We start from the raw sequence: 25,643 nt of genomic DNA, 5'->3' as shown, positions 1-25,643 counted from the left end.
TCTAGGACTACTTGGTTCAAGGAAAGACTTACTTGGTGTAGATATTTGTAGTGTTAGGTCCTGTAACACACCTCATTGATGGTTCTTGGGTGCTATTGTGGGAAAATGGTGGTGGTTCTGTGGTTGGGCCCAGCATGGGGTTCCTTAGTTTCTTGGTGTGCAGTGCTGCTCTGTTTAACAACAGGCATTCCAAGTCCATGGTGGTTGGCCACAGATGGGAATTCATAGCCTGCCAGCTGCCATTTTTCCACATACAAGATGACAGACTGCACCTAGTGCACTTTGTGGACTTTTTCCTCCCTTCTTTTCATGTAACTCTAGGCTATAAGGATCTTGACCATCACCACACCTGTTTTATGATTTATCTTCTATTAATATTTTTAGCATTATTTATAGGTTCTGTAACCCATCTCATTTGTTCATTAATAGTTCACTTGATGGTTCTAAGATTTGTAAGTTTGTTTCTTGGTGCAGCTCTGTTTTACAACTGGCATTTTGCATCAAAGGTGGTTGGATGCAGATAGATAGCTGCCTTTTTTCCATGTTCAAGATTGCGGATTGCAAACTTTAATATCCCATTTGTGCGTTAATTGTTTACTTGATTTTTTTTTTTTTTTTTTTTTTTTTTTGTGAACTGTTATGAGAAAATGGTCCATGGTCAGACCCAGCATGGGGTTCCTCTGTTTGCTTCTTGGTGAGCAGTGCTGCTCTGTTTAACAACTGGCATTCCGTGCCCAAGGTGGTTGGCCACAGACTGAATTTTTAGCCTGCCAGCTTCCAATGCCTACTTTTTCCACATCCAAGATGGCGGACTCCACCTTGTGCGCTCTCTGGACATTTCCCCCCTTTTCTTCACATGTCTCATCCTTCTACATGGAGCACGGAGGTTCCACGGAATACAGATGAAGCCCTTGAGCAACATTAAGCACATTTGGTCACTTGCTCCTTTTTTCGCCCCTTAAAAGCTCATTTTTCGCGTTTGATCCCTCTTGAAAGAACGCCTCTTGAAACGTAATGACATCTTGATGTTGAAGGGGCTGCAGCATCTCCCCTTTTCCTTTTTTCCTTCCTTCATCTAGAAGAAAGGGCACTGTCTGCCTTTCTTTCCTTCCTCTTTGCACTCTAGCCTTTTTTTTTTTTTTTTACCACGCTGGGTTTTATCGAGCCGGCCAAGGCTGGCGCCCTGGTGAGAGCTAGTAAAGCATTTATTAGCAGCTTTGCACTGGCGTATTATACTGGCAGCCACAGAGGCACTCATGCTTGGCCTTTAACTTTCTTGTGAAGTTCAGCCATACATGAAAAAAGGAGAGCAGGCAGAGCAGCCTTTAATATATTCTCCCCGCTTCATATTGTATCTGTCAGGGAAGGGGAGGAGAGGTGAGAAAGGAAAATGTAAATAATCCCAAAAAAAAACATGGGAAGCTTTTGTGGTGGCTGGGGTGGTGTTGTACTGTGCTGACTGGATATCACGTGGGCCTGTTTGCGGTGCCCAGTGGAGCTTTTGAACTCGGGATGTGTGAAAAATCCTGTTGGAGGTTTTGTGCGTGTGCTGCGTACCATAACTGCGGCTAGCCGAAACAATACCGGACAGGAAGGAAGCCTCTCTCCCCCTCTTTACACTCGCCCTCAACCTTATTGCCTTCTAGCTGCAAGTGTAAGGTTGGAATGTGTGCACTGTCTGACGGGGGGGGGGGGTAGAAATAGAAGAGCAAGGGGCCGAAGGGAAATTTACTTTTTATTTTATTTTATTTTTTTATAATTATTTATTTTTTACTTGTCCAATAATTTAGTAGAAAAGTCTATTAACGACTTTAGTCTGAGGTCGCAGCAATGCTTATGTTAGGACTTTAAAATAATTTTATTTCATTTAAAATTTGTATTAATCGAAAGGGGTGCACGCAGAAATTGGGGGCTGTCTCTATTCTTCGCTAATGCTTCGCCGGCGAGGTTTGGGGTGTATCAGGGACAATGGGCAAGACACACCCTAATTTTGGACGATGCCCGGTTCTGTTATCCGCTCTCTCTCTCTCTCTCTCTCTCTCTCTCTCTCTCGCTTTCACTCTCTCTCTCTCTCTCTCTCTCGCTGTCTCTCGCACTCTCTCCTTCTCTCTCACTCTCTTTCCTTCATCTCTGTGTAGGGGAGACACTCCTCCATCGAGCCTGCAAGAGGAACCAGGTGGAGACGGTCCTGCACATCCTCAGCCTGCCCGGGACGGATGCCAACGTTAAAGGTAAGTCAAGTCTCCAGCGCTCCCGAGACCCGTCCCATTCTGCACGCGGTGAGCGATTCGTTCTGCGGAGAGGACGTGTAGAAGTGTACGTCATAGGTCGAACCTTAAAGTTAAAACATAAGGGTGTGTTTAGCAGCAGCGGGCTGGGTTTTAGTGTTTGCTTTTGCCGAAAAGCAAATTCTAAACGCGCCCTTTGCTGTTTAATCCGATTAATCAGTTTAATCTCGATCGAAAGCTATAACGTGAAATTGTGAATTTTGTGAATTAATATATTTATATATAATATATTTTCATGCATTAAAAGTCACGGAACTGTTTGCGTTCTGGTTTAACTCTGGTTTAATCATTAACTACGCTTTAAAGAAAGTGCCATGTTTAAGCAGGGTTGATTAGCAAAATGCTATTGTTATCGCATTATGATGAATCTTAGTACAAGGCCTTTCTATCAAAACTGCATTGCTAATAAAAATGCACTGCATATTTAAACAATTTAAACCATTTGCGATGTTAGTAATGCATTATTATTATAATAAAAAAAAAAATGAATACGAAGCTAGTTCTGTACCGTGTGTCGCTTAGCCTTATATGTATTATATATTGACGTGAGAAATTAGTAAGGTAGCATAGCACGCATGAACCATAAATACAAGTAAAGTATTTATTTAAAATCTGTAGAAATTCAAATTTCCTATTTTTATTTTTTTTTTATGTTTAGATATTTCAGGCTTATTTAAGGCTTTTTATGTACAGCTGCATATACATAAAACCTGAGAGAGAATCGTAAACTGTTTTGGCCTTGAACTGTCACACTGTCCTCACTACACTTTAGCATTTTAGCATTTCCATTGTTTAGTGTGTGTGTGTGTGTGTGTGCACAGACCATGCTGGCTGGACCCCCCTGCATGAAGCCTGTAACCATGGCAGCAGTGAGTGTGTGGCGGCCCTGCTGCAGCACTGCCCCGGCCTGCAGCTGGACAGTCAGGTGAAGGGTGTGAGTCCACTGCATGACGCTCTGCTCAACCAGCATACTGACATCGCCAAGATGCTGCTACGGCATGCAGGTTAGTAATGGCTCTCTTTCACTCTTACTCTCTCTCTCTCTCTCTCTCTCCCTCTCTCTCTCTCACACACAATTTCAATCTCCTGAGAAACATTATATTCCAGAAGCCATGTACAATGATGCATTACCAGGTTTGCAGGGAAAGGTTAATATGGCACCCTGCCCTGTCCTCAATTGGTATCAGTGATTAGAAGATTGAGCTAAAAGATGTTTAGTGAAATTTACCGCCTCCAAAAAAACTGATCTGCCCTTTGTGAGTTAATTCGGTTTTTATGATCAAGAATTTAAGAAAAAATTAAGAAACTTTTCACCATAATCCATAGATAAAGAGATAAGAGAAGACAAAACTACAAAACGCATCCCATATGCACATTAGCATGTCTAGTCCCACATACACTTGCATATGTATTAACAAAGACACCACTAGTAGTGTGTATTGTAGTGTCTAATTTTGGAGCACTAAAGCAAATGTTTAAAAGGGTTCATATCAAGGAAAACACTTTTCTGAAATTATGAGTACGTTTACACAGCTAGTAAAAGTGTCTTAAATGTGATTTTGTGACCAAACCTGATATTTAGTTTATGCCGTTCACACGGCATCTTTTAAATGTGACCCACATCTGACATCTGTTAGAATGGTTCACACAGGCATGTGCAACAGAGCAATGCTTGTATTCAGCCGCAAACATTTTTTTTTGCAGCCACGATCTTTAGCCATCAGTAGCCACATTTAATTAGACCAATTCATTAGGAACACCTTGCAGCTATGACATGAGCTATGTGATAAAATGCATTACTTCAAATATTTACAAGGTCTGATATCTTGTTTTTTGCCACTTTAGTCCTCAAATCACTTCTGCTGTCCATTTTCCTTCTGTTTGAAATAAGTCACATGACCTAAGATTTGGCTGTTCAACCAGAGCCACATAGCTGTAAATTAAATGTGTATCAAATTTCCACATTGCATGTTTTAGTGGCCCAGATCAGAATTGAAAATATCAGATTGAATGATTTTTGCTGTTTACCCAGCCACACAAAAATTACAGGCCTCTGTCACATATGACATAAAAGATTAAATTTGAGCCACAAATTCACACCTGCTGTGTGAACGTAGCCTGTTAGTCAGTTTGATATAATACGTAAACTTTGGTAAAGTTTGAAACAAATTGCTTACACTGCCTTTCATGAAATACAATAATGGAAAACACAGTTACAACTTTAAACAAATCAATTTGTAAATGTATTATTTTTAAGGTGGGGTGGTAGTAGTCTAACAAATTTTGTAGTCCACAAATCTGACCCCACTAATGCTCTAATCACTGTATGCAATCAAATCTTCACAGCAATGCTCCAGAATCTTGCAGAATACCTTCCCTGGATAGAAGAGACGGTCACTCCATCAAAAACAGAAAATACTTAATTTTAGAAAAAGAAAATTTAATTTGTAATCTTTTGTCCATATAGTGTATCTTAAGGACACAGTAACGAAAGAGGCTAATTTATTTATTGACTCAATAAACTGTACACTAAACAGTCATGATTATTGATCGGTGTCCTGAGATAGGACTAGCAATTAAGAAATCTTCCCATTCATTGGCCCAGTCATACATCGGCTACAAATCCAGCATACAATGCAGACTTTCTCCAAGTTTTACGCAGGTTATTCACATACGTGAGGAAAGCCTTCCACACTCGCATGTGTGTACATGCACACAGACACACGCACTCACATGTTCAAGAGACTCTTTACACTGCAAGCACTTCTAAGAAATCGTATGAATTTCAAAACATTGAAATATTCCCTCATATCCCGCTGTATACTAACTGCTAAATCTTTTTCCCGAGCAGGCTGTTTTATAAGGCGTATATGTATATGTGGCGTATTCTCTACACATTGACGTATTATAATATTATTTGATATTTCTCTGACTCAAAGTCTTCCTGTGTTCACTCCATTCACATTCATGTTCTGCCTCCAAATCCTATGAGAGTTGAGGCAGCGCTCATTGATATGTAGCAGGGGAGGGGTGGAATGAATAGAAAAGGCTCTGTTTTATTGAGTGATGCCAGTGAATAAGCACATGCACTTTATTACAGTATTATACGCCGTATGAGCATGCAAACGTGAAGGAAGAAGTGCATTGCATGAGGCAGCCCAACTCTCACCCTGGTGTTTTTCTGTAAAAGTGGTGGTCCACTGGTTTGACCTATTACCAAGAATTCATTTTGCCACTGTGCAACATTTGAAAGAGGGACAGTTACCCAGAGAGGGATTAGGCCTAGTCTTGGACTACACAGCATTTTGAATGGAGATTTTCCATTGAAAGACAAATGTGGTCTATAGAACTTAGGCTAAACAAATCCCTGTCTGAGATACTGACCTTATTTTACAATGTGACTCAGTGACACCATGAGGCACTTCGTATTATAAAGCACACTATCAATAAACATCTATTTTTTGGTCTATTCTCATACCTATGGCACATTATGCGACACTAGTAAGGAAAAGGGGTGTCGCCATGTTTTCCTTTTAATTTAGCAGGTCAACAAAACTGTAATTTTTTGAAAAAACAAAAGTCAAACGAGCACTGGTTGTTAGTCTACACAAATGTCTTTCCTGAAAACTTTTCATTTAGGTGTGCAAGTGGCTAATGCTAATACTGCTCCAGCAGTGCTAGCCGGGGTTAGCCGCAGGCTACAGGCCGATAATACTCACCTCTGAACGGTGAAAGAGCTAGCGCTTAGCGGCTAATGCTAATGCTGCTCCTATCGGTGTCTCTGCTAGAGAAATAAACTGAAACTCCTGTATAACAGTGTACTTCAGTGGAGTGGCTTTACTGCTCCTTACAACCTGACTGGTAAAATCATATATAAGGTGCACCTGATTACTAAGGTGCTGAATTTTTTTCTGAAAATTAAAATATCTTAAGTGCACTTCTTCTATTGTTACTAAGTAACTATTGTATTCTTCTTGTACAATGTACAAATATGCTGTTATCTATTATGTATTATATATATGAGATTTTGATTGCATAACTCATTCTACAGTTTTCAAGATATCTGCACTGTTTGAACTCCCAGGCTGTTTGGTCTGATTTTGTGATTCTGGCTTGAATCCTTTTTTTTTCCTCATATGAATGAATGGGGTTGAAATGTTTTGGCATGCTTATTAACATGCAATTATACAACTACACAAGTAACACCCAATAAACCAAATGGAGTACCATATCAACCACCATAGAACTGCTTCAAATACCATTGTAATCATCTTGCAGCAGTGTAGCATTCACCTCCAACCACCAAGTAACAATACCATGGTTAACTAACAGCTATTGGAACATTTCAGCAACGTCATAGTAACCACCTAGTATACAATAGCAACCACAATCCAACATTATAGCAGAGAGTTTGAACCGTTTATGATTTTCTTTAAGAAATGAACATCTTTCTGTACAGATTCGATGAGTCAAGTGTTTGACGCTTATGAAATTCACATGTGATTTTTATTTATGATTTTTTTTTCCCTGCATGGAAAATCTTGTCAGGACAGAAATGTTTTTGGCGTGTCTGACTGTTTGGATGCCACGTGCAGTCGCTGTGTGTGAGCTTTGAAGTGCGCGACATGTGTCAACATACTGGAAGCAGGACGACTAGACGACGGTTAAGGGACTACGACTATGGGGGTGGGGGGTGGAAGATGAAACGAGCTGTATCTTTCCCACGCGCCTCGACACCACTCGCCGCTCTCCTCTGCTTTGACTAATTATAGTTAATTTGATTCCACTCTCCCATTAACACATGTACATATTCTGGCCTCAAAAAGTAAATTAGATTGGGATTGTTTTGGTCCCGGTGAGAACGTGTTATTTTTTTCCTTTTTTTTTTCCCGAGTCTGCGGAGATCGGTCCAATAGAAACCTACGAAAAGAGGTCAGGGGAGGATGTTTGGAAAATTAGAAGTGTGATGTGTCTGGGAAGCAGACAGCGACTTAGTACTCATGACGCAAGCGCACGCACACACACTGTCACACATGTACTAGCAAAGAAAGGCTGACTGTGCGCTACTCATTATGCTATTACTGGTCAATAATTAAATCTTTTTTTAGATGATGCAGATCAGTGTTTTTAATGTAAAATAAATATTTTTTTCTGGATCTAAAAGCTAAGTGACTGAGCTAATACTATATCTCAATATTAATTACACAACAGTGATGATGTCCTTTATTAGTCTTTCACCCTGTTTGGCAACTACAGCCACAGGCTGCACTGGCTGTCAAAAATTGTTTAATGTAATGACATATATATATTTAATACATTATTGTATATATTATGTCCAGCTTATTCTGGACACCCCTTGAATTTAAGTTAAGTTAAGAGTTAAGTTAAGATAAGTTGCACACATTGTGGACATTCTGCCAAAAGAATATGATGCTCTGAATCAGATAACCATGAATCTATTGGCACCTTGTTAAATTTCAGCAGTGGAACTGTGTTCACTATGATGGTGCTCTTTCCCATCCAATACTGTTGGGGAAGTTATTGCTAAATGCAATCAAATTCTCAGAGCAGTGCTTCAAAAGACAAAATATATTGTTACTACCTACTTTTAGATAACTTTTAATAACTTTTTTAAATAACAGTTACTTGATTTCAGAAATAAATAAAGATAAAAGTAGGTTTCACAACTTTTGTCCATAAAGTGCATTAGAATAAATTGAGTGTGTAGGACAGTAGTGTGTCTTTATTATATATGTTTTTTTTTATGTTTATGTAGTCAGACCTTTCTTAATCCTAATTTTATATATTTATACAAAAAAATAAGAATTAATTGTATTTGATGTTAAACACTAGCAAGTTAATTTAATCCAACCACAATTTTTAATCACACAATATTTTATTAATTCTACTTTATTTCATTTTAGTATTTGGGTAAACCTCTCTCCACTCAGAGATGACTTTATGTCCTATACTTACGTAAAACCTTCACAAAATAAATGAGGATCTTATTGAATCAAGGAGGAGATAAATCTAATTTTAACTGTAGGGGTGTATTACATGTAAAAAAAAAAAATCAGATGTTTGATAATGCTGTTGGATATCCTGATGTAAATATATAGTTGTCAAAAAAGTGTAAATTACGACCCTGTATTAGTTTAAGCTTCTCAAAGAGTTCATTAATCATTTTTTTCCCAGACCAAGTAGTAGTTTGGTGTGTTTATTTTGGACGTCTACCTCGCTCCACCTCCAGCCTATTTATGTAATGTGAGCTCAGTTCGCGGCCTAAAGAGCTCCCTCTGTAGCTTCAAGGGAGTAATGCAGTTAAGATGTATATATTACTTTTTTTATTCAGCTTTTTCAATGTGTTTATTGTGAAATCACATATCGTTATGACGATAGAAACATGGTTTATGTGAAAAAGCATTGGATGAGCACGTCTACGTATATACTTTTGGATGTATAACGTAGATTTGTCTTATATTTGCTGTAAGAACCATTTTTTAAGTAGGTACAAATGGACAAGTGAATGAAATATGAAGGTCAGCCTGTTGTTGTTTTTTTGTCTCCTTCACTAGATTGACATCTCGTCCCACTGTCCTCCGCACGCCCCCCTCCCAAAGTGTAAGAATGTACTGTCAGCAGTACATAAAGGTGTGATGACAACCTCCATGCTTTGTTAGTTTCTCCCCTGCTCCTCCTTTGCCATGCAGGCAGGATACACACGTTCACCTTGCTCAAGCCAATAGTTCCCTTCATGGAGGCCAGCCAGGTCAACTGTTACAGTGCCCCAAACACAGCCCTCCTCAATCCCAGCATCTTCCCAATGAAATAATAATGTCTGCTGGAGGACACAGGGATGTGGGGGGTGGGGGGATGAAAGCACGGGCTCAGCCTTCCCCTCCAACCCTGGGGCACTGGCAGACTCGGCACACCATGGCTGAGGGTATTCTCAACCTCCTTTGTCCTTACTAGTGCACACAAAAACACACTGCAAAATCTGCTACCAGCTCTTTAACCCCGTAATCTTTAAGATACCTATTCTTTGTGTGTGTGTTCTCTATAGCAATTTAAACCAGAAACTAGATTATCAACTGATATTTTGACCAATATTAGTTTTTATTATCTCATTAGGTTTGAGTCATGCACTATATAGACAAAATTATCATTTCTATTTCTAGTTTTTACAAAATCACTGGTATTTTTAAACAAATTTATCCTGCTTTTGTTGGAGTAACTGTCTCTACTGTCCAAAAAAGGATGCCATTCTTTGCTGTGAGAATTTGATTGAATTCATTGGCAAAAGCACAAACAGAAGGTCAGGATGTTTAATGATCTCCACCCCACCTCATTCATTCAAAACTCCCCACCTCATCCTAAGGAGAGCTCTATTCATTCCACTCCTGTACAGCTCGATGCTGTGGTCTTTATAGCCCTCTGTCAGCCCATGCCTGGCCAATAGTTTCATATTTATCTAATCCAGACGGTCCTATTCTATTGGCAGTACTTACCTACGGGAACTAGAAGACAAGCCATGTGTATGTGTGTGCATGTGTAAAAATCTTCTCAGCAATGTGTATTTACTAGAAGGGTGTCCACAAACATTTGGAAAATAGTAAGTGTAAAGCGCTGCCACTATGATCGGGAGATCTCTGGTTCAAATCCCGGTCATGCAGCTTGCCATCAGGTCCCTGAGAGAGCACAATTGGCCTTGCTCTCTCTGGGTGGGTAGATGGCGCTCTTTCCCCTCATCACTCCAAAGGGTGATGTTGAGCAGCACAAGGCATCTGTGAGCTGATGTATTGGAACTGTCCTCCAAGTGTGCTGCGATGCCACTCTGTAATGCTACATCAGTAGCAGTTTAAAAAGAGGCGGTGGTTGACTTCACAGGTGTTGGAGGAGCCATGTGCTAGTCTTCACCCTCATTGTGTTGTGGCATCACTAGTGATGGAAAGAAAAACATGACAAAATGAGAAAGAAATGTATTTAAAATAATGTGCATACTTTCCTTGCATTGCGTGAAGCTCTATTGATATGAAAAAAAAACATTAGTACGTTTGTGGGTGAAGTCTATTCATAGGTCATTTAGTATGATTATCTTTGGATTGTGCTAATTGGTGGCTATTCACTTTAGTTTTCAACATTAGCAACATTAGCATTTCTAACCAAACTATTCTGTTCTATTCTGTGTACTTTAGACCCATAAGGGTTTAATTGAAATGGAACACAGCGTAGCACCAGCATCCATCCCCAGTACTATGAGACCAAAGAGCCATGGAAGCCAGTCTGGAGGGGAGTGAGAGTAAGTGAGTGAGGGCGACAGTGAAAGAGCCTTCAAGCGCCTGCTATATGGGCCTTGCATCTTAATGGCCTAGCAGTGGCTGTGAATGTGGCCCTTGGAGCAGGGTTTGAATGAGGCGAGCCTTGGCTGGCTGGCATGGCTTTGGGACGCTCCGGGTTGTGGGCCAGCTTCTAACAGACTGCTGGGGCCCTCTTGAAAGCAGGGGAAGAAGAGCTGTTTGCATAAGGGAACCAAGGCTGAGCTCACCATTGAAAATATTCAGCTAATTAATAGAAGCCTGTGATCAAGCGGATTATTTTGATTAACCGATAGATAGGTTGGCAAAAAAATTAAGAAAGGGAGTTGTCATGAACAACCAATGCAGTGTACATGGACTGAAGTCACATGTTGAGTGAGATTGATGAGATGTGGCAGGGTGGTGTTATCCTCCAAGCCTGACATGGATCTGATTTACATTAATTTGGCAAAATTCATTGGGACAAGAGCTAGAATCGTAAAGAACATTGCATTTTAAGGGTCTCCTGCACTGAGTATGGAAGTGATTTCTGACAGATTTTCAGATTTTCTGTTTTCATGGACCGTTCTAGCCAGACACTGCTGGTCATGATCATTACCACTCTCACTGTGCTGTTCACTGTAGGTGGTAATACCCTCTATGAGGAGTTTTCAGTATTCCACACATGACACTACGAATCGAGGAGTAATAAATGCCAGTTCCAACAATCTACACCCACTATCTTGCCTCTTTTTAACTATGAGCACACTAGTAAGTGTTCTACTTTACTCACAAGATAACACCTTACAACTTATGCAGGTGTGTGCGTTCCCAAGCCATTCCTTGAGCCAACACTTCATGATCCATTTACATACTTTTGTCTATGGCTGGGCAATATTGACCAAATATATATTGCAATTTATTTCTTAATTCTTGTCAATACAGGATAATTCTGATATTGTTATAAACAGTACAGAAGCCACTGCCTGTTCTGTATGTAAAAACACAGTGACAACGCTGCATCTTGAAGGAGTTCCTGGAGGTGCTGAACAATAGTTGTTCCTTTACTTCACCCTGTGAAGCTCCAGCTCATCCCAAATCACCCAATTCAGTTTATCTGATTTAAGTAAGGACATTGTGGAGGACAGATTTTTTTTTTATATATATATATATACATTTTTACTACCTAATTCCATGCCCATGCATTGTTTTCATGTGTTTCATTTAAATCTAAAATGTAGAAAATTAATTAGATAAGGAAAAACATTGAACAAAACTAAGAAATAAATTGCATTATAAATTCTGTCCATAATGCTCAGCCATAAACAAATGTATGTCAATAGATCATAAAGTGTTCACTCAAGGGATGGCTTGGGAATGCCCACACCTGTATAAATTGTAAGGTGTTATCTTGTAAGTAAAGCAGAACACTTACTAGAATGCTCATGATTCAAGTGAGGCCAGATTGTGGGTAAAGATTGTTAAACATTTCATTTGGAAATGTCCAAACTTTTGGGACAGCAGTAGCAGATTGTTAAAGACCTCTTTTCAGATACTATCTACAGAGAGAGTTTTAAGAGGAATGTTTTACACTCCATAATAAAAAAAATATAGGTCAGTGTTCTTTAAGCACTGATTGTATCCTTAATATACTTATCAAAGCATATTGTCAATACAATAAGATATAAATAGGATTAAATATTATATTGCCCAGTTCTGCTTCTAACCCATGGCATGTCGGTGCATTTAAATGAAATCCAGCAGGTAGTGTCTGGTCAAGGCAGACTTTTATTACACAAACATTCTGATCGGTAATGAAATAATAATAATATATTCTTCAAATTGAAATATTAATTTGTATGGTTTACAGAGGTAGATATAGAAGTAGATAATAGATGTAGAACTGAAGTGAGGCATTTCCCCAACCAGTGAGCGCTCCCCCTTCTGGCAGTCTGCAGAAGTAAGCAATTAACTCACGGCAGATTCCTTGTAGTCCTAATCAAAAGGTGATTGATCTGTTTGCTTTAATTTGCAGATAAACAAAAACCTAAATTAGGACTTTAACAATGGTATATGTAGTTAATTAAGCTTTTTTTTATCTGCAAACTAAAGCAGTCAACTGCCCATAGCATCGTTTAAGTCCTAATGAAAAGATTATCTGTTTGTTGTTTATTGTTTATCTTGTAGAATTTCTGGGTCTTCATTGAGTTGCATAAAAAGCAGATGATCATTGTTCAGTTTCATGGTCAGTTTCTGTGGAGTTCACACTGAAGACAAAACAAGACAATTTACAGTGAAGTACAGTGAAGATAAATAGAAATATAATTATTGAAAAAATAAAGTGAAAGAAAAAAGTAATTTAAAAAATAATGAAAGAATTACATAACGTAAGTAAATAATTGGTAACATTGTTGACGTTACCTTATATAAAATATATTAAACTTTATAGAGCTAACTGAATCACCTAGTACTGCATTTTTTAAAATAATATATATTCTGTAATTCTATGTAATCTTTCTCTGGCATTTTCAACATTTTAATAACTGCATTCACTGACTGCAAAACTAGAAGCTTTAATTGGTCTGCTAACCAGCTTGAATCATCTAACAGAAACTCTGCAAATGATAATTGGAGCCAGTCTCTTTTTATCCATACAAAACAAGTTGCTAACCATCTAAATGTGGCTTCATTTAGCGTTTTGGGGAGGATAAACAGAATGAGAACACACTGAACTGACAGATTGACCTGTATCAGGTGTGTTAGAGGAGAGGTACAAAACATGCTTTGAGTGGGGTTGCGAGAACAAAAATTAAGAACATGTGAGTTGCGTGTTCTGTTCTTAGTTTGTTACTTTTGGAATGAAACCACGTTTACTACTGTATATCCAAAAAGTCATTTTACGGAAGAATATATAATATTCTAACCTTTCAATGCAGGTTAAATTATTTTATTAAATATCCTTTTTTTTCCCAGTTTACAAGGCCAATTACCCAACCCAGTCTATAGGACTCATGACCAGGAATCGAACTAGCGATCTCCTGATCATAATAAAATTATTTTATAATTTTATTAAATTAATTATATATAATTAAATGATTTAATGTAACTTATCACTTTTTGATGCTTTATTCAAATTATTCTTTAAATAATTAAAAACCTATGCTGATATACTAAAACTCATGGGATAGCAGTATGTTAATTGTTGAGCTGTTTTGAGGTGTTATCTTGTGAGTGAAATTGAGCACGGCAAAGCGAAGTTAATTATGGTAGTTTAAACAAAGTATGATACATAGATGGTTGTGTGAGCATCAATAATTCCTCGATCCACAGTATAATATGGGAATACATCGTTGAATGCATTACCACCAACAGTGGACAGCACAGTGGTAATGTGGGACTGATCATGACTGACGACGTCTGGCTAGAATTGTTTGTGATCAGACGAGTGACTGGCAGAAATCACATCCATATTCCAGCCTCCATGAGACATGGAGAAAAAATGAGACACTAAATTAGTTCCTGTCCCATGAATTCTGGCCTGCTGGTGTATTTAATGATGGTCAGGTTGTAAAGTAAGGGGGCAGTATGGATCAGCAGACTATAAGCGCACAGTCATATTTACATACAGATTTAAACTTCTTTTTTTTTTTCCTTTTTTTCAAAAATAAAATAAATGAATAATTATAGCTTCTTTTTTTTTTTTTTTTTTTTTTTTTTTACTACATGTGTTTTTTATTATTTGAACTAATTATGTCTGTGATACATATACTATATCATCATATCCATGAGCAAAAAGCCCTAAATCCCGAAATCTCAGTTTAACAGTTTAATTTTAGTTGTTCTAATTTATTCAATTGCAGTCACTGGAACTTTTGATTACTATCTAGTACACAGTAGAGTGAGTACACTCCTCATACACTCATCTGCAGTCACCTCTGTCTGCTGCCGGAATGAGTCTAATCTGTGCAGTCGGCCCACAGTCAGCAGTACCAGAGTGGCACCATTCTTTATCTGCCCAGCGAGGTGGCACACGGCAGGTGGGCTTGCTTTGCGTGTGAGTATGTGTGTATGGTGGGTGCCAACGTGTTACACAATGCTCTGATTGTGCCCCTCTAGGCATCAGTCGTCTGTAATCTGTGTGTGTCTGGACTGTTGTCGTGGTCAATTTCTGTTAGCTTAGTGAAACATGATTGCACACGTACACACAGGCACACACAGAGAGAACTGTGCACTGGAACATTATATTCACTCAATGATACATTTACAGATTACCAGATTAGAAGTCGTTCTCTCTCTCTCTCTCTCTCTCTCTCTCTCTCTCTCTCTCATTCTCACAGACACACACACACACACTCATTCTCTAGATCTCTCTCTTACACTCATGTGTGCGCACACATATCCTGGTGCTCTTGTGCTCCCCTACCCCCTCTTTAAACTCTGCTCTATTTCTAGTCTTTGCCTGCCCTCTAAAGGCCAAGGGGCTGCTTGCTTTGTGTTTGGTGTTTATATGTGTGTGTGAGAATGAGAGAGAGTGCGTAGTGTTAACCTTTTTAACTCCATAAAATTGACCTTTAACAATGTTATTTGTCAATGTCTTTGCATTTTGATATTATAGTTTGTTATATATTTCAAATAATAGCACTGCTTTTAATACAATAAATTGTCAAAAGTACTGGGATACATATATTCATTGTTAGTAAGCATTTGTTAGAGTTAGGCCAAATCCCACTTCTCATTTCTACTCCTACTCCTGGTGTTCGAGTGGAATTCTTCACCTTAAAACAGATTTATACGAGGAATGGGTGAAATCCTAGAATTGGGACCAAGAATTGGGACAACCCTTCAAACATTTCCTAATTTATCTGTAATTGGGATATAAAATTAGTTTAAATTAGTGTTTCTCAGCTTGTTTTGAAAAATCTCAGTTTAAAGGGCCATTCCCAAATCCAATCTAACAAGGTGTGCACATGCAAAAAAGAGGGGTAGTGCTATATAGTAATAGTAGGGCCAAGGTGTGAAATGGGATTGGGCCTTACTGTCTGTTTAGTGAAGGCTTTTTTTTAATTATTTGAATTCATCCTCAAATTGTTAGTACGGTCAAGATGATGTTCATTTAAAAACTCTACCTCACCCCAGAATCTGTCCCACCATCACGCCAGAGTCGATCGTGTGTTTGCATGGTTCACTGACATTTTACAATAAGTATACATAAATTAAAAGTACTTTTGACAATAATAAGCACTGTTAAAATGTTTAATGTCTCAACTTATTTTAAATTGGCACTAGTTAGTTTAATATACCCTATTGAGGTATATTAAATACCTGCATAGCTCCATACAGAAAAGATAACTCATCCATCTGGTACCAACTTTCAGACCTCACTCTTAATTCTGATAATTCACTGCATCTTGACAAGAGATACTTGAAAGTCTCACAAGATAACACCTCACAGCTTATACAGTTGAGGGCAATCTGTCACTCTGAAGCATTACTTCAATTATAATTCATTATATCAATTTAATTCAACAATAAAGGTAAATGTAGCACCCAGAAACTCTGTGCTAATCCATTTTACTCCTCAATATGGACACTCAAACGACCCAACAGTTCTGAGGGCACATTACAGTGAGTTAAATGGGGCAAAGCCAAAATCTCCACTGAACTCAGCTCTACTGATGCAGCAGGTTAAATAGGGTTAAAGGCCCAAGCGCTTAATCCTGCAGTAGTTTTATTTATCAGCTGAGCAGGATGTTTTTCACATTAAGCCAAAATCTGGCTTCACTCTAGTCATCCTCTATGATGCCAATATCATACCAGATCCTGGGCACTGAAGTGTGCATCTGTGTGTGTGTGTGGGGTTGTGTGTGGTGCACAGGCAAAGCGCTGACAGATGTGTATTTCATGGGCCATTGTGAAGAATAGGCAGCGGCTGATACCACTGTCCTGGGGGAGGGTGGTCTTCCCGCCGCTTGCATTCATCAAGAGCTGCTTTGTGTGCTTCATGTGTATGTGTGTATGTGACTGCACATAAGGCTCAGCCTTTGTCATATTCCAGGTTTCAGGCTGTCAGGTAGTTTGACATGGCAGCGGTAGGGACCAGCATCTGAAGACCTCCACCCCCCAGCTCTCCCCCCTTTCCCCTCTCCACCACTGGCTGGTTTTTATGCACGGCCAAGGAAGTTAAGAGAGAGTTAAAGCTAAAGTTTAGTGAAATCGTTTTTCACAATTTTTCCACAATCTTATATTTGATACGTGTAGTAATTATGCTTCTATAGTTTTGCAGTGGAGTTGCTAGGTTTCCAAAAAAGCTTTTTTTTTTTTTTTTTTTTTAAATATCCAAACAGTATGGCGTTTATGTAGTAATGGTACCTTATAAGAAGCAGTGTAAAAAGAAAGAAACACAGACAAAAAGCTACATTTTTAAGAATATCCTGATATGTGGACAGGGCCTAAGTAACAACGCTGACTGTCTTATAATTAGCACTCTGCACAGTAGGGATGCACCTATCCATTTTTTTCACTTCTGATACTGATATATAAACTTGCATATTAGTCAATCCTCAATCCAATTCCATTGTTGAATTGATATAAATGCACTGAATCACTAATTATTTGTCACTTAAATAATAAACTTTTGTGCAGGACCTTGGTACAGCATTTAAATTCCAAGGGAAGTAGCTGCAACAGCGTAATGCAAATAAACAACAGATCTGTTTCTTTTTGGAAGTTTTAAAAACTCTGCTAATCCTGATTTCTATATCTGTAAACTAATGAAATTTGAGTTTTTTCCAAGCTAGGTTACTCGCTGATACTTGATGACTGTTTGAATTATCAAGCCTGGAACAGTAGATGCAGGATTGGATGCTAACAGACACAGTTCCAGGCTTCTGCAGAGTTGGAGTGGGTTAGCTGTGATGCTAACTGTTTTTTTTTTTCTGAGCTTGATTACTTGCTGAAAGTTGAGCTTTTCCAACAAATAATCATATATTGATGATTTCTTCATTTTGGAAGAAAATGATAATATAAAAATAAAAATAATAGTTGTTTGTTGAAAGGACTCAGTTGTTGAGGGGTTAATGGTTGAGCAGGTTTTGCTGTTTGCTATAATATGTGTGCCATGCCTGTACGTTAACTCTGAATCTGAGTTATAAAACCTAGAATATGTATGTAGCTGCCTACAGCATGGGTATTTGGTTCAGAGAAATGATTGGTCCCATAGATCAGCCTAATTATTCAACAACCTATCCAGGTATAATTTTGTTAATATTGGTACCAACTAATAGCCAATCCTAATATCGGATTAGTGCATCCCTAGTGTAATGTGTATGTCTAAATTATTTATTTTAGTGGCTGCTTCTTACCTTATATAAGTCTAAAAAAAAAATGGAAGAAAGAGTACAACAGACTAAGTGTGCAGCTGCTGCTGGAATGTGTGTAATTTGTGTAGGCCACAGTATAAGTGTGGCCCCATTCTTTAGCTGGCTGAGCTACCAGTTCAAAGAAAGGACGAATCAAGAGCCATGCTTTACACTGGTCTTAGCATAATTGAGTGTTGAGTCCTCTTGACTTTTAAAAAGACACTATGGATATGAATATGAAAAATGTTTCATCTTCGCCTTCCTACATACACTTCATTTGTTGCGGCATATTTGCATTCATTTTTCAAGGATACAAACTGAATTAATTTCATCCAGGATCCAAGATAGTTTATTAATTTCTTCCACTAGAGAAGTAGGCAGGTACAGGTACCTCCTGTCATTTCAATCAGTGGCTTTATTCTAGTACTCATACTAAAGTCTTATACGTGCTGACCAATTATAGTTTACGATCTATGTGGTGTGAAGTGTTTTTGCACAAGTCCGTGTCTTTTGAGTCCTTCATTACAAAATGTAAAATCTTCTAATAGAAAAAGAACAAAAAAACTCAATTTCTCAATCTCTTTCTTTCTTTTCGCCTCAAAGCTTGAAGAGATGTTTTTTTTTAATTATAGCATTTGAAGGCCACAGAAACGCCACCCACATCCATGTCCCTGAAAGGACTATGAGAACCCCGTAGTCATACAGCTATATAAAACATGGTGGTCTTAAAGAAATTACTGATTTTGAAAATTCCACTGTACACAACCCTCCCCCCTTCATTCAGTCATAGTCGTGTCTCTCTACTTTAGTACCAGAGCTAGAGGCTAACATTGCGCTAGCATTGCAAAGAAGCAGCAATAAAGTTCTTTCCAGCAATTAGTTTGATGCAAATTGCAAAACACATCAAATGACAGGTCAAGAATCTGTTTCTAAGGGTGTTTCCACACCTGTTTTTTTATTTCTCTACTCTGAAACAGGTAACAAGTTTATTTATTTTGGGTGTTTTCCACCTTAGTTTGGTTTGGTTTTACACAAGGAACACAACAAACAATACAATTCCCAACAAACAATAAGAGCACAGTGTCTTCGCTTATTAGTCAGAGCTGTTTAAGGCAATAGGCAAAATAGAAAAGTATATATATATATATATATATATATATATATATATATATATATATATATATATATATATATATATATATATATATATATATATATATATATAAAGCTTGGTTTCATCATTCAACCATGAAGGTAATCCTTGTCTTCATGTAACGTTTAAATCCTGTATCCCTTAAAGCTTGTGAAACACGTCATATCAGTCATATCATAGCCCGATCTCTGACCTCAGTCTTGTGAAGTTCAATCTCGCCAATAGAAAGGTCTTATCATTGACCTGTTCTTTAGACAGTCTTGTTCGCGCTTACTTTCTCTACGCTGTGATCGAAGTCATTACAGCTTTAACCGTTGCTCTGGCACTGACCCTGACTCCTCTATACACTCCCCTCTTAATCTGATGCTCCGTGTGTGCGGACTCCTCTTCTGTCAGTGTATGCAGATTGCCTCTGCCCTCTTGGAGCGTGGAGTGCTAAGGGTAGGTGAACACTGACCCTTGTCTGCACTTTTAGAGCAGAAAAGCTGATGATCCATTAATAAGAAGACGTGATTGAGGGGAGGGCGAGGGGTGGAGCGAGCGAGATCGGACTGAAAAAGTAACGTTTGTTTACCAGGTCCTCCAGGTCCCCTCCTTGCGCAGTAATTGTAGTGCTTTCAGCATGTTCTTCTTTAATGATCAGGACCACCACTGTTAGTCTCAGCACTTTAGTGACTCTGATTGAAATGGTGGTGGTAGTGTGTTAGTAGTGTGTGTTGTACTGATACAAGTGGATCAGACACAGCAGTGCTGCTGGAGTTTTTAAACACCTGGACACTGGACTGAACAGTCCACCAATAGTGTTCTCAGCTTTACTGAGCATATAGGAGAATTGTGTAGTTCTATAATTAGTCATGTATCTGTTTCTCTGCACACTTTATACTCCTCCTTTCCCCTTTTTTCAGTGATCAGGACTAGGGGTGTGCCGTATCGGATCGTACGCAATAATATCACCAACATTTTTGAATATCGAGAATAATCCTGAAATATCGTGCCACATCACCCACCCTTAATTATCAGATAAGAGTACTATTTATTTATTTATTTTTTTTTTTACTGTTTTCAGCAAAGAGATTATTAAGAATGTTCTCATTTCCTATTATATATCTACTAGAGATAGATTATATCTGTCCAATATTATTTATTTTACTTTAAACCTGGCTATATAGAGATATTTGGAGTGCATTATTAGTATCATGACATTAATCTGATTAAAATTTGTGTATTTTTAAATATCTCAGTTAGGGGTGTGCCATATCAAATTGTATGCAATATTAACATTTTCATTTAGTTGCAGTAGTGTATTCTTGAATATACATATATATATATATATATATATATATATATATATATATATATATATATATATATATATATATATATATATATATATATACTTTTTATATTTTTGTTATATCGTAAAAGTTTATCGTTATCATGAAAATTCCATGAATTATTGTGATGGTGCTCTAGACAGCACCATCACAGAGCAGGTATAATTTGATTGGTGGGTCATTCTGAGTACTGCAGCGATACTGACATGAAGATTCAGTGGGCAAGTGATTTAGTGGGTGACTGGGTAGGTAGTAAAGACGGGGCTGAAAAGGAACATTTGATTACAAGGACCTGCAGGTCCCGTCCTCTTTCAGTAATTCTAGGCTGGAAACCTGCCTGTTTTCCTAGGTTTGAACACGCCACAATATTTGTTGCATACATTTCATCATTATTCATTATACACAGACAAGCACTACAGAGACATTGATGGGAAGGTGTGATGAAAGTGTGTTGCGCTGATACAAATAATCAGACAGTCACAGCAGTGCTGCTGCAGTTTTTAAACACCTTAATGTTGTCACTGCTAGCAGAGAGTACTCCTCCAACGATCTCCCGTCGGCAGCGTCTCTTATTTGCACTTTTAAAGCAGAAAAGCTGATGATCCATAACTAAGAACTAAGACGTGAATGAGAGGAGGGCATGGTGCCGAGTGAGAGAGACCAGGCTGAAAAAGAAACGTTTGTTTACCAGATCCTGCAGGTCCCCTCCTCGCGCAGTAATTCCAGACTGGAAACCTGCTCGTTTTTCTCGCACGTACAAAACATTCGTGCTGGCTTTTGACAGCGGGAGGTCTTCTGAGCATCGGTGCCAAATGGAAAGCTGTGCAAAGCTGGAGTGCAGTAAAGTGTGGAGCTGCCGCCACACTCGCGCTAGGGGTTTAGGAGTCAAGTGCCATCAAGTGCAGTTTGCTGTGGAAATACGGAGGCTAAAAGCAGGGAGAGAGGCCGCACTTGACACGGGCTGTTCTAGCCGGCTTTTGTATGTCTGCATGTATGTCTGTCTGCCTATTGAGCTACTTTTAAACGGCTTTTCATTCAGAGTCAGACACAGAAATACGACGACGGAGAGGGAGAATGTCAAAGCCATTCAGCGTGAACTCCGCCAATTTCCACTGGCCCCTTTGTGTAACGAGAACAGTCTTCCAATGTTGCGTAGCATTAGCGCAAACTGGAAAACTGTATCTGAAAGAGATGGATGGCTACACGGGTCATCAGAGGAGCACCGATTTCTATGACAGCACCCGATGCTTATCGACTTATCGTCTAGAGAGCCCTTCCAAAAAGGTTATTTTCAAAATGTAGCATGGCTTTAAATGCTCAAATCTAGATTGTCTTCTTTAGATTGCCTTTCTGCAGAAATATGTGTGCAACAAAACCTCTCTCTTTGCTGGTCGCTTATATATAAGTGAAGTCCTTTATGGTGTTATGTATTGCAGGATCATGTGTATATATATATATCCATACGATATAAATCAATCTCTCATTTTATTATTTGATAAGACTGGAGAGAAAAGCCAGAAAAAGAAAAAAATGCCTGCATGAATATACATCAAAATATAAAGTCAAATTATGATCAGAAAGAGATTAGTCAATTGTCAGAAACTACACACAATTACACACACTCGTGAAATTATATTGACCATGCCTGGGTATATTGTGAGGCATTATCTTAAGACTCAAATTCAAGCAAGTGCAGACGTTACACAAGGCATAATAGAGGGTGCTAGATGAATGGAACATTTCTGAAATTCCTAGCACTCTTTGATTTACAGTGTCATTTGAGTATCAGTGCATATATCATAGAATTGATTATCACCCACAGTGTACAGCACAGTGGTAATATGGTACTGATATGCTTTTTCCTTTGCAAAAATTTGGTGAACAAGGACACAAAACCATTGACGCTCTTTTGGTTGTTTCAGGGATTAGAGATTTTGAGCACTGGAAATATCAGCATAGCACACTGCTCTCTGTTTGTGTAATGAACAGTGAATGACTTGCCACTAAAGGGTTTTTGGGTCTAGAACGTCCATATGCCGTCAGTTAATTGTGTCGGAACAAGTTAGCAGTGCAGTGAGCTGATGGCCTAACACTGGCCTAAAGGAACAAGTGTAACACAGATAATAGAGTGCGTGAGTGTGAGTGTACTCACAGTGCTCTCTGTTTGAACCCTGCTTTTTTTTATTATTTTTTATATATAGCTATTTCCCATAACCTTTCAATTTTAAAGTGACAGTCTGTAAGATTTGGAGGGTAAGGAACTTTTGAGAGGATGTGTAATTGCACAGAGCATGCATGGTTTCCATTAAATTGGTAAAGGTTAGTCTTTGTTTCATCAGTCCATAATCCAAAGACAATTCCAGCCTATTTTCCTTGCTTACAGTGGTTTTCATCTTCTGTTGAAGCCTCTGTACGTTTGTTTAGTTTTGTTGAAGGTTTTCTGCAAACAGTGGATTGTTATACCTTCACTCCTGCCCTCTCGAGGATGTTGCTGATGTCACTAACAGTTGTTACAGGGGTTTTCTTTAGAGCACTCACAACACTCACAATGATTGTCATCAACTCTTGTGTTTTTTCTTGGTCTACCCCTTCAACATCTATTACATAGTACACCAGTGCCGTCTTTCTTCTTTAGGACATTCCAAATGGTTGAACTGGCTACAGCCAATATTTGTTCAATTGCTCTGATACCCATAGACAGCTCTCTGATTTTTATGTTGGTTACTTCTCTAAATATAAATGCGTAGTCTGCACAGGCGAAACCCAAATCTGAAACTGAATTTATGAATGTAGACATTTCAGCACTTTTTTTTATCGTTTTAATAATCAATGTAACATGTCACACATGGGCAACATAACACACCTGTGAGTCACAATACTTTCCAATACTTTTTCTCACAAGAAACATGGCTGGGCTTAGACATAGGTAGTATCTTCTGAACTGTGTAGCAGATTCAGATTTAAATACTGTAAAATAAGACTAAAATATGAAATGTTGCACTTTTCTCTCATATTAATATTTTAATTTTCAACCTCAATTGTTTTTATTCTCCAGCAGAAATAAATAGATTGGACTCACTGTTCCAATTCTTTTTACTGTAAATCTTTTGAATGGAATAACTTTTTATTGGAAGTAAATATACAAAGGTTTGTTTTAAATTTTACACTATTTACAATATTTACAATATTAATAATGCACTCCATATATCTTCATAGTAAAATAAATGAAACTGGACACACATAATCTCTAGTAGATATATAATGCAAAATGAGATCGGTATGAATTTTTCTTTTGATAAAAGCAGTAAAAAAAAAAAAGTAGTACCCTGATGTGATAATTAGGGGTGGATAATATGGCACGATATTTCAGGGTATAATATTGTTCAGGATATTCAAAAATGTTGATATTATTGCATACAATACAATATGGCACACCCCTTACAGCTGCATTCACATCAAAAAGTAAAAACAAAAAAACAGCACAAAAAGGAAGATGCAAGGTTTGGGTGCATTTTTCACAACTTTCATTCTCATTAAATATCTGTCTCTCCTGCAGGATCTTCTCTGCTGAGGTTGCGTGATGATTATGGCCGCAGTCCTCTGGACCTGGTGTTCTCCTCAGCTCTCCGCACGGAGCTGCAGCGCTGCGCTCAGGAGGCCGACTCTGCCCTGGAGGTCCAGTGCTCTGAGGTTCGAGATCTGGAGTTTATAGAGACCTGCTCCTGCCTGCTCAGCTGCCTCCTCCTGTCCTACCTGCTGGAGCACCACATCCCCTCGTATGAACCTCCAGAGCCGCCGCTGGACCTCGCCCCCTCCACAGCCCAGGCGCTGGTCAGCGTAAGCCCGGGGACAGTAGCCTCTCACTGGAGAGACAGAGGGGCAGTGTCCCTGGCTGAAGATCTGAGGACGGTGATGAGTATGGAGCAGTATGTGCTGCAGGTTAACCCTGCACTAATGCTCTGCCAGGGGCCACACACCAGTGTGTTTATGCAGCTGCTGAAGGACCTGCAGAGAGAGGGGAGTGCACTGCTGAGCGGACAGTCTGAACTGTGACAAGCCTTAATACAGCAGATCCACACTGATCAAGAATGATTTGTGTATTAAACACTATTTTTTGTAAAATGTATTTTGCACTTTATTGGGCATTATTGATGTTTTTTCACTGTTTATTATTTCATTATATATAAAAAATATTAATAAATAATGCAGTTGATTCTTATGTTCATTTAAGGTGTGTATTCTCTAAACAAAAAACACTCTAGAATCAGGTTTTGCCGTTTGTGGACCAATTCGAACAGAGAAACCTGATTGTACACGAATATTCTGATTTAACAGACTGACTGTTGTTAAACCTGAATTTAACCCATGTTCATATAAACCGGTTCAGGAGACCTTAACTCATTCTGATCCTCTGCTCATTATTCAGACATTTTTAATAAGTCACATTATGTGTTTAAAAGATTTGAATCACAGTTAAAAATAGCTGAATCACTGTTTAAAATGTTTAAATCAATATTTAACAGATTTGGGATTACTGTGTCAAAGATCTGAATTGCTTTTTAATATTTTAATCACTGCTCAAACAACTTTAATTTCATTTTGATTACACTCATTTTTCAAATGATTTAGAACACTGTTTGAATCACTTACAATATTATATTAAATATTATGTTAATTATATAAAAATATTAGGTTACTTTTCAAAAGAATGGACTCAGTTTAAAAGATTTGGATCACTTTTTTCAATGATTTGAATGACAATTAAATTTAAATTACTGTTATAAATAATCTGATTCCTTTTCTAAGATTTGGGCTTACTGCATCTCAAATCCCTTTTTACAATATTTACCTGTTATTTATATATATGTAGATATTTATATTTATATCACTATTCAAAAGATTAGAACCACAGTTTTGAAATCAATGTACAAAATATGCTGATTACGTTTCTAAAGATTTGGATGAATGTCACATACAGTTCATAAGTGGTTACTGTTGCCCTTTTTAAAGATTTGTATAACTGTTCAATTCTTTTTTTATAGATTTGAATATACATGTTTTTGGTTAATAAGGGCAGTTCTTTTTTTAAATATTGAAGAATCTGCGTTTCTGTGTTGTTGGTTTTTTTTTTTCAGATTTTTCCTTTTGCAAATTAATTCTCATATTTAATGTATGAGGATTAGACAAAAATTGGGAACCGTTTGGAAATATTTCCA

The 25,643-nt window shown here is 38.1% G+C and overlaps 1 protein-coding gene across 4 annotated transcripts in view; it reads left to right on the top strand.

Annotated features, from left to right (window-relative positions):
* Positions 1-24,828, top strand: part of slf1 (SMC5-SMC6 complex localization factor 1) — a 47,336-nt gene extending 22,508 nt beyond the window's left edge. For all 4 annotated transcript variants that reach the window (XM_022667576.2, XM_015604449.3, XM_007243900.4 and 1 more), the window contains exons 17-19: positions 2,139-2,231; positions 3,110-3,292; positions 23,984-24,828. In XM_022667576.2, coding sequence (XP_022523297.2) covers positions 2,139-2,231; positions 3,110-3,292; positions 23,984-24,480 — 773 coding nt within the window. In that variant the 3' untranslated portion in view covers positions 24,481-24,828. The remainder of the gene's footprint in view (positions 1-2,138; positions 2,232-3,109; positions 3,293-23,983) is intronic.
* Positions 24,829-25,643: the final 815 nt, after the last annotated feature.

The sequence above is a fragment of the Astyanax mexicanus genome, chromosome 22 (assembly GCF_023375975.1).
Source record: "Astyanax mexicanus isolate ESR-SI-001 chromosome 22, AstMex3_surface, whole genome shotgun sequence".
In the NCBI taxonomy this organism is placed as follows: Eukaryota; Metazoa; Chordata; class Actinopteri; order Characiformes; family Acestrorhamphidae; genus Astyanax; species Astyanax mexicanus.
The sequence above is the reverse complement of the archived record's forward strand: the minus strand, read 5'-3'. Positions and strand labels throughout refer to the sequence as shown.